Below are 10,982 nucleotides of genomic sequence, written 5' to 3'. Positions count from 1 at the left end.
CACACTCAGAGCATAGCTGTTTGGTGAATTGAACAGCTGGGAGCTTGCGTAGACCCCAATGGGCTGAAGAGAATCCTTCCCTGTCAATACAAGTCAATAAACATCTCCATACTTTGGTTCATCAGTGTGGCTCCAGATAGAAGCGGACCCAATCAGCATACAGTGCCTCACAGCATCCACAGGAAGTAAAGGGTAACCAATGGTCTCTTTGTCAGGAACCTTGGTTAACTCCAACCAGTAAATTTCTTGGTTGTAGCCAAATGTTGTAATTACCCCTTGCTTGTTTTCTGGAAGCTGCACCTCATGCACACTGGCTGATCGACACCCACCTGATTCTAGGGACGGAGAAGTCCGAAGGCAGTTTGGATATTTTCACCATCTGCGGCCGGTTTGGGAACTTCTCAAAGATGCGGAGCCGAAGAGGGAGCTTCTCTTTGGTGTCGGCATTGGCTTCACTCTGTTTGATCTGAAATCAAAAGAACACGCTGCTCTGCAACAGTTTCCAAAGTATTCGTGATGAGAAATCTGATGGGGGGGGTAACATGGGCTTCAGGAAGAACCAGCGACAGGAGCTCTGGGAAGATGCAGAGGAGTTCGGAGGTGCGGGGTGGGGAGTGGGGTGGGATTCAAATTTGTTTATCATCTGACTGCACATTTACAGCCAGGCGAAACAGCCTTTCTCTGATCCACAGTGCACACATACATATATTACACTAAACTTAATCATCTTACGCAAAATAAAAATATAAAATATGTATAAATATTTTGGAACAAGTTCCTCGTTTCATTTATGAGAGACCATGGTTACAGGATCAATCTCACAGCCCGCAGAAAGAAGCTTTCCCAGCCTGGCAGTCCTGATTTTGATGCTGTTGTACCTTCTTCCTGAAGGTGGTGGTACGAAGTCCTGTGTGATGGATGGTAGGAGTCCTCAGTAATTCTTTGTGTCCTATTTAAGAACACACTCTGTGAATGTCATCAATAGAGGAAAGGGAGTCTCCAGTGATCTCAGCCATTTTGATGATCCTCTGTATTGACTTATGGTCGTATGCTTTGCAGCTACCATCCCACACAGAGAAGTAGCAACACAGGACACTCTCAATTGTGCTCCTGCAAAATGTTGTCAAGATAGAAGCCAGAGGTCTTGCTTTCCTCAACCTCCCTCAGAAATGTAGGTGCTGGTGCACCTTCCTGACTAATGAGGAGGTGTCGTGGGTCCAAGATAAGACTTCAGAACCCACGGCCCAGGAACCAGAAGGCTCTGCCATCAGTGGAACACCTTCTCCTCTACCACAATTTTCAGTCTGCTCAATGAAAACCTCGTCCAGGGACTCTTGTTGGCCTAAGAACTGGAAAGGATGAGTCAGATTACAGGGTGGGGATCAAGAACCTGGTTGGTTGGTGCCAGAACAACAATCTTGCTCTCAACCTCACCAAGAAAAACAAAGTTATTGTGGATTTTAGGAAGGGACCACACACTTATCTGTGTTGATGGGATGGAGGTGAAAAGGATTAGTACCATCATATTCCTGGGAGTCCATATTTCAGAAGACCTATCCTGAAGCCAGTGTATTGAGACAATAGTGAAGAAGGAGTCTGAAGAGATTTAGCATGTCTTTGAATTCTATGTCAAATTTCTACAGATGCACTGTATAAAGTATACTGACTGGATGCATCATACCCTGGTTTGCCAATTTGACTGAAGGCTGCAGAAGGTAGCAGACATACCCAGGTTCATCACTGGCTCAGTCCTCCCATCCATTGAAGTCATCTATGTGAGGCACTGCCTCAAGAAGGTAGCCAACATCATAAAAGACCCACATGACCCTGGTCACAACCTCTTCTTTCTGCTACCTTCAGCACCTCCAGGCTCCAACAGCTATCAGGCTCTTGAATCTTCCCTTGTTGCACGAACTACAGACTGTTCTGACACGACAAATGTACTGTGCACCTTTGCAAATCACTATTGGCTCTTGCACTAGGATAATTGTGAATATTATCTATCGGTCTGCATTCAATATCTCTTAATTTAATTTGTGATTACTTTTATTGTCTTTTTCTTACAGTACCTGTTTGGCTGCAGCAACTAAGAATTTCAGTGCACACGTACGTTGTACAATCCGTATCACCATAAATTTGTTATTGTCTTGCAGCCTCATGTCTCCAACAAGTGTGCAGTAACACCGATATCAAGGAAAAAGTAGCAATATCTGAAATGGCCACTTCATTGTTCCCATAATCTTGTCATTGCTGATCTAATTTTTAGGGACTAATTGCAAACCAATTGTCCGGGCCCCTCCATCTCACTGTGAGCAAAGGCTACAGATTGCTCAAAGACCTATCACTACAACACTGAAGCATTAAACAGATGGAAGATTTGAAAGTCTCCAATCACCAGTAAACCAAGGGAATCAAACTTTGCTCCATAGGAGATACACAGGAGATTGGAATCTGAAACCAAACAAATCTCCTGGAGGAACTCGGTGTGCCATGCAGCATCAGTGGGAGAAAAAGGTCAATGTTTTGGGCTGGAACCCTTCATTGAGACTAGTGGAGAGACCAGGCTTGTGCCACATTTAACCAGTTTAAATGAAGGGTTTTAGCTTGAAGTGTCAATGAACAAAAATGTTTGACATTTCAAGCTGAAACCCTTCATTGAGGTTGGTTACATGTGGCAGAGGGACTTGCCTCTCTTCTATATTTAGTCGACTCCCATTGTTGCTGCTCGGCCACAAGTTCCTTCAGCAGATTGCGTTTAGCTTTTGCTCCATTTGATGCTGTTTGTGGCACTGACTGGTAGAACTCTTCCACTTCTCAGTCAGAAGGTTCTGCATCCAAGTCTCACTCCAGGGACTTGAGCAGAATGATGCAGACAAACTGTTCCGAGTCAGTGAAAGGTACCTTGCTGGCCCCACTGAGGTCCCAAGGTAGGCATCAATTTCTTCCTCCATCCCACAGATGTGCTGGTGGGCTAATTGGCTGTTGTAGATTAGATTCAACTTCATTGTCATTGTGCCAAGTAAAATACAAGCCAATGAAATACAATTAGCATTCAACCAGAACAAAAAAGTGCTGTATTCAAATAACCACGTGCAAATAAAAACAGGTGCATTCACCAAGCAAACAATTATACAGTACAATGTGAGTGCAGCACCTCTCAGCACTGTGACTTAAGGTTCAGCAGGGTCACAGCCTTGGGGAAAAAAAGCTCTTCTTGAGCCCGCTGCTTCGAGAGCAAAGGCACCTGTAGTGCCTACTGGATGGGTGAGATGCATCCTTGATGATACTCTTCGCCCTGCCCAGACAGTGTTCCTGATAGGTGTTCTCAATGGTGGGCAATTGGATGCCGATAATCCACTGGGTACTTCACTCACTGAAGTACTTTAGGTCCAATATGAGACAATTGCCATACCACACTGAGGTGCCAAAGGTAAGTATGCTCTCAATGGAACAGCGGTAAACATCCATCAATATCCTGGGATGGAGGTGTACTTTCTTCATGCTCCGCAGAAAATAAAAGCGTTGTGGTATGTTTTTAAAATATTTTATTTATGATTTTCATAGACTCACAAAACTAAAAAAAATGAAATTTTTCCTACATTCCTGCATATATAGAGTCTATATTTATCCTCTCCTCCACTCCACCACCCCCTCCCACATACAATTTAATAGACCATCAAGTAATTTATGTTAATACAGACATCAATCCCGACAAAAATCTAAACAGAAAAAAAAGCTCATCATCTCCTTAATCTTATCACAAGACAATACTGAATGTAAAAACGAACCTCTCTGACCATTACATCAAAAACACAAATCAGAATAACTCAAATTATATCTTTTCAAATGCACCGGAGTCAAGTATAATTGATGTATAAAATTATAAGTTACAAGCCTATACCTAACATTTATAATTTTTGTCACCTCATCATCCACATTTGGTGCATAAGTATTCACCAAAGTCCAAGATTCAGAATAAATTTTACAATTAACTAACAAATAATCTTCCAATGATCATTATCAAAATTAACTCCCAAATCCTTCTCCAATTTAAGCCTTGATTTATAAAAATCAATTTTAGGCATTTTCTGTTGCAATAATTTATACATTTCAGAAACAAAACCTTTCTTCCCTCCATAACAAACCAACATTTCAAATTTCAACTCTTTAGGTAAAAGCAAATTCTTCCCAAAATAATCATACAACAATTATTTAGTTTTATAATAACAAAGAAGAGCATGAGTTGGTATATGACACCTTTCCTTTTTTCTTACAAATTATAAAAAAAATGACTTAATTCATAACAATTATTTATCATCTTAATCCCTTTCTGATCTCAAATCTCAAGAAAGTAATTATTAACTGTAAAAGGAAAACATTTATTCTGATACAAAGGAGTATATCTAGATATTTTACCCTGATTACCATTTCTTTATTTATCCCCTCCCAAATACCTATCAAATGAGATAAAATAGGCAATTTATAAAAACAATAATTTAATATTCCATTTATAAACAAATTGATCTCTTCTATTTTCACCAATTCTATTTAGTTCTATATCTGCCCAAATCAAAGGATTTTCCAAATTAAACATTCTATTAATAAATTTTAATTGAGCAGCCTTATAATAATTTTAAAAATTTGGAAGTTGTAAACCCCTAATTCATATTTCCATGTTAATTTATGTATATAGACACTCTTGCTAATTTACCCTTCCATAAAAAAATTCCTAACTATTGTATTCAAATCTTTAAATTTTTTTTAGGAGCATTACAAGGAATAATTTGAAAAAAATACTGAAATTTGGGCAATATATTCATTTTTATACAATTCACCCTTCCAACTAAAGTTAACGGTAAATCCTTCCATTTATTTAAATCCTCTTTAATTACAGAAAATAACAGCAAATAATTTAAAACATATAAATGATCTATATGTCTATTTTAATACCTAAATACTTAATTTGATTGGTCCATACTGTATTAATTTTTTCCTGTAACACTTTCAATGACTCCAATGGTTCAGTTAAGTAAATTAACACATCATCCACAAATAAACTAATCTTAAATTCATCCAATCCTATTTTATATCTTTTATATTTCTTTCCTGCCTTATTAGTTGAGCTAAAGGTTCAATCAGCAATGCAAATAGTGCTAGTAATGAAGGGCAAACCTGTCTAGTAGATCGTTGTAAATTAAAAGAATCAAACAAAATCCCATTTGTCTTAACTCTAGCTTTGGGTTGTTTATATATTGCCTTAATCCAACTTATAAACATTGATCCAAACCAAAAATGTTCCAATACTTTAAAAAACTCCATTCCACCCTATCAAATGCCTTTACAGCATCCAATGATAGGACCACTGGTAAGTTGGATTTCTCCCGAGAAATATTTATTAAACTAATTAATTTAAGTACATTATCAGCAGAATATCTTCCCTTAATAAAACCTGTCTGGTCATTATGAATCAACTTAGGTAAATATTGTGCTAACCTATTAGACAAAACCTTAGTCAAAAGCTTATAATCAACATTTAATAATGAAATATAAGACCCAGGATTCAAAGGGCTCTTATACTTTTTAAGAATCATTGTTATAATAGCTTGTGAAAAAGATTCCGGTACAGATTGTGTATCCCTAACTTGCTGTAAAACTTCAATAAATACTGGAAGTAACAAATTTTGAAATTCCTTGTAAACTTCAATAGTAAAACCATCCTCACCCAGAGATTTACCATTTGGCATTGAATTAAGAACCAGCATACTTTCTTTCAATCAATTGGTTTCTCCAGTTCTTCCCTAATCCAATCATTCAATATAGGTAACTGCAACTTATTTTAAAAAAACATCTATTTTATTATAGTCCTGTTGCACTTCAGAAGTATATAATTTTTTAAATAAAATTCCTTAAAATGTTCATTAATATCTTGAGGGCTGTAAGAAATTCTCAAAAATTTTCTAACTGTCTTAATCGTTCTAGATATCTGTTCAGATTTTAACTGCCACACCAAAACCTTATGTGCCTTATCCCCCAACTCATAATATTTTTGTTTAGATCTTTGCAATAAATGTTTAACTCTATAATTTGTAATGTATTGTATTTCAGTTTCAAAGAATCTAATTGAACTTTTTTCTCTCAATCTAATATACTCCTCTGTAATTCTTTTTCCAAAACACATATCTTTCTCCAACTTATCAATTTCAGCTAAATATTGTTTTTGTTTAACTGTAAAACTAATAATTTAATAATTTGACCCCTTAAAAAAGCTTTTAAAGCATCCCATACTACAAATTTACTATTCACAGAATCCCTTATTTATATCTAAAAACGACTAATATACTTACAAAATTCATCATTTTTCAACAATAAAGAATTAAACCTCCAGAAATAAGAAGAAACCATCTTATCCATTTCCGCATATGTTAATAGAACCAATGAATGATCCGACAAAATTCTAGATTTATATTTAATCAATGCTACATTATCCAGTAATTGAGTCGACAATAAAAAAAAATCAATTCCAGAATAAGTATCATACTGAGCTGAATAATATGAATCTCTCTCTCTCTCTTGGGTTTAATTTCCTCCATATATCAATTAAATTAAATTCTTTCATCAAAAATAACAATTTTTTAACCATCTTAATTCTGGGCATCACTTTACCTAATTTATCAACTAAAGGATCTAAGCAATAATTAAAGTCACCCCCTATCATAATTTGATCATTAGAATGTGATAAATTAAGCAATATATCTTGAAAAAATATCTTATCATCCACATTTGGTGCATAAATATTAACCAAAGTCTAAGATTCAGAATAAATTTTACAATTAACTAACAAAACCCTCCCTATTGACCCATATACTGATACCAAAATAAAAGGAAATTTTTTATGAATTAAAATTGCCACCTCTCTAGCTTTAGAATTATAATAATAAAAAACTTGACCTATCCAATCTCTTTTCAACTTTTGATGTTCAATTTCCTTTAAATGAGTTTCTTGCAAAAACACAATATCAACTTTTAATTTCTTAATATGTTAACATCCTTTTACCTTTAATTGCATTATTAAGCCCATTCACATTAAATGTAGCAAATTTTAAATTAGCCATCTAGATTGTAGCAATCTCAATCTGTGCAGCTGGGTCTCCATCCACATAAAAATTAATAACCAATTCTCCTCAAAGAATAAAGAAAAAAGGAAGAAAATAAATAGAAACATATTCTAAAACACCAAAAAAACAAGATCCCCCCCTTCCCCCCCTAAGTATTACTCCACTTTAAACACGGGTAGTGGCTTAAGCCACTAACGACAGTGTCGGTTGAGCTACAATGAGATTTTGCATCTCCCCCAAACAGATTTACCAAAAAAATATATAAACCATATAAGCTTCTTCCAAATCTTTGTTCACTTGTTGCTCATCATCAATCAAAACCTCTTCAGAATCACTTGAATCTTTCTGTTGCATCTCTTCCAACTGATCTTTCTTTCCTTCTGCATCTTCTTTCTTTCCTTCTGAATCACATTACCATTATTCTTAGTAACTCCATTCGGTTTTTGCACTTGAGAAACCAAAGACTGACCTTTCTTAAGATCCGGCAAAGAGTTAGCAAAAATCAGTGCATCTCCATCATGTTCAGAAAATTGAGATTCATATTCCCCATAAAAAGCTTTTAAGACAGCAGTGAATCTAAAAGCCGAATTAAACTCTTTACGTCTTTTAATAATATTTTGACTAAGATCTGCATAGAAAAAGACTCTTCTGTTCTGAACCATCAGTGGACCTCCATGTTGCCTTGCATTTTGAACTGCCAATCTTAAAATAAATTTCCTATCCTTATATTGCAAAGATCTAATCAAAACAGATCTATGTGGTTGTCCAGGCAGCGGTTTCCTTCTCAATGCTCTATGGGCTCTGTCCAATTTTAGTCCATTTGGGAACATTTCCACTCCCAAACTGTCAGGTATCCAATTTTGAAAAAAATTTAACTGGTTCAGAGCCTTCAAAATCTTCTGGTAACCCCACTATCTTCACATTATTCCTACAGTTCTACAGTTCTGATTCTGCAATGAATCAATTTTCTTGAATAAATCATTCTTCTCAAACCTCGATCCTGTAATATCAAAAGTATTTCAACTTTTGTTGACACTGAATAATATCACAAACACAAAACCTTCCAACTTATCTTCCACTTCTAAACCTTCTCTTGAAATTTATCCACCACTTTTGCATATTTTGCAACATCAGCTTTAATAGTTGAAATATCTTCTATCACATTTGCAAGCTTATTATTAACAGATGTAAAACTCAAAGAAATCTGCTGTGACATTGCTTGAAACTATAACTCAAAATAGTCTTCATATATGTTTAGATGGATGAGAACCCTGGGCTGTAATAGGTTTCTCTTGTATTTCTTCCTGGCCACTGAGTTGTATTTTTTTCTTCTGAGCTGGTTTCTTGAAATCCCTCCATTAATCCTGCTCCCATCTCTCCTACCACCACCTCAGTAACTCTTTTATTCTCCCCCCTCGGGTTTTGGGCTTATCCTCTGAGGATCCCGACTCACTGGATTGGCGAGCACCAACTCCCCCGGGAGATAAATACTCTGAATGGTGAGCACGCACACTTCTGTGTGCATGCACGAAGACTTCTGCTTCCACAGAACATTGCTTCCTGTCGGCGCCATCTTGACCGGGGCTCTGCAGCCCAGGCGCTGGCATCACTCTCAGAATCGCTGGCTGTCGTCACTGGGAGCGAGTAGGAAGACCCCTTGAGTTACCTGGTTCCAGTTCCAAGGTTGGCCGAACTTCTTCCAAGCTCACCGATTGCTTCAAAATCAAATTTTTAATCGTTTGGGCTCTCGTTTTTTTCATGCTTATATTCAATTAGTCCAAAAGTACACTGTAGAAATTCATATATTTAAAAGGGCATTTAAAAAGATTTTTATACAAATCTATTGAGAGAGATGACCACCCATATCTCTCTCCTACGCCATCACGCCACACCCTCCGATTTGTACAATTTTTTATAGAATCCTCTAAATGCATCCTTATTTCTTTTGGTTTAAATGAGATCTCGCCTTCCGTCTGGATCATATTGATTGTTCTTGAGGCCTCCTCCCCCCTCACCTTCCAGGACAAGACTTTAGGGCTCTCTCCCCCAGCTCACAGTACTGCTGCCTACATCTCAAGATCAATTTTTCCATCCCATGTTTGCAGCATATTGTACTTGAGCTTCTTATTCATCAAGTTTCTGTTCTTCTGTTCCATGCTTGATCTTTGGTATTCCCTTTCTAATTGGGCTATTTCCAATTCCAAATCATTGATCTTTTTCATATGCTCTTTTTTTGATGCTATTGGTGTATCCAACTATCTGGCCCCTTAAATAAGCCTTCAATGTGTCCCATATCAGGAAGTTATCCTCAGTAGCGGGGCAGTTCGTCTCATGGAACAATTCTAGCTCTAACAAAGCTACAAAATTCCGGTTTTCCCAACAGCAACATATTCAAGTGCCATCTATACACTGAGGCCTGCTTATCTGGGATTATGATAAATAAGGTCAAAGGTGAAGGGTCCGATAGTAGCTGAACCATGGACTCGGTTTTCACTATCCTACCCTCCAATTGGGCTGATGCCAAAAATAAATCAATTCTAGTGTAGGAGTCTTGTTGTCTCAGCCTTCTCCAGACATCTATAAGATTCAGCTCTTTCATAAAGGACAAGATAGACTTAGCTGCCTTCACCCCTGTTATTTTCTTTGCTGACTTGTCCATAACTAAATCCAGACAAAAATTGAAATCCCCTCCAATCAAGACATTCTCACACCCTTCAGATACTTTCAATTTCTTGTATAAACTTTTCGTCATCAAAATTCGAGGCATATACATTCATCATGAGTATATTTGACAATGCATCATCACGAATCTTCCCGATGGGTCGGTGGCCACCTCCCGGATCCTCACTGGAGCATTCTTCCCTATCAGGTAAACCACTCCCTGGCTCTGGAAGTAAAGGTGGATGTTACTACTTGACCCACCTGTCCCCTCTTTAAATTTACGTGCTCTAACTGTGTAAGGTGAGTCTCTTGTAAAAACACTATGTCCACTTGCATTTTTTTTTATGGTGTGCCAAGACCCTCTCTCTTTACTGTCCCATTAATCCTGTTGACATTAAAACTTATGAATTTAATTTCCTTGTCCATTACCTCAGGGTTATCCCCATATCCTTATCCCCCTTGTCCACCTTCCTTTGACCTATATCTTCTGCCCCTTTTGTCCTCCACCAACCTTTGTCGTAGACGCCTGTGCTCATTACCTATGTAAAATTGAAAAAAAAATGATATTCAACGAATCAAAACAATACAGTACCCCCAATAATCCCTTCTTCCTCGTCCCTTCCCCCTAAACTCCCCAACCCCTTCTGGCATCCCAACTATAAAATTGGCACCAATTCCCCAACCAGACCGAGATATGCCCGTAGCCCCCATCTAGTTCCCACCTCTATGGCATTTCCTGGCATTTCCGAGCTCCCACATATAAACATCATTAAACTTCTAATTGTTGCCTTGAACAAAACCTAATAAACATTACTTATATAGTATATATGCACAGCCAGACCCCTCTTGTCTGACTTATTGCCGCACTTGGATGTCTTCCCACGTGGCTTCCAGGGAGTTTGCAAACTTCAATGCCTCTTTCGTCTCCACGTAGAATTTTTATCCCCCCACTCCCCACCTTGGCAACAACACCTTCAATATCACTGAGCGCAATAATCCATAACCCACTCCTTTGCTCCTCAGCACTTTTTTTAGTTGCGTCAAATTCTTTCTCTCTTCAACATGCCGTGTTGATGTCGGGGGTAAAAAAAAACCCTTGCTGCTCCGAACCGCGACTGGACTCCACCTCTCCCTTGCCTCTTCAGCCACCACCTGGAGAACATTTTCCTTATCCTGAAAACACTCAAATTTATCAAAATCAACCAG

At 37.7% G+C, this 10,982-nt stretch overlaps 1 protein-coding gene across 1 annotated transcript in view; it reads right to left on the bottom strand.

Annotated features, from left to right (window-relative positions):
• Positions 1 to 10,982, bottom strand: part of nalcn (sodium leak channel, non-selective) — a 240,857-nt gene that overhangs the window by 102,306 nt on the left and 127,569 nt on the right. The window contains exon 15 of the mRNA XM_069890481.1: positions 330 to 466. Within this exon, the coding sequence (XP_069746582.1) occupies positions 330 to 466 (137 nt within the window). The remainder of the gene's footprint in view (positions 1 to 329; positions 467 to 10,982) is intronic.

This window comes from Narcine bancroftii, chromosome 7, assembly GCF_036971445.1.
Source record: "Narcine bancroftii isolate sNarBan1 chromosome 7, sNarBan1.hap1, whole genome shotgun sequence".
Taxonomy (NCBI): domain Eukaryota; kingdom Metazoa; phylum Chordata; class Chondrichthyes; order Torpediniformes; family Narcinidae; genus Narcine; species Narcine bancroftii.
The sequence above is the reverse complement of the archived record's forward strand: the minus strand, read 5'-3'. Positions and strand labels throughout refer to the sequence as shown.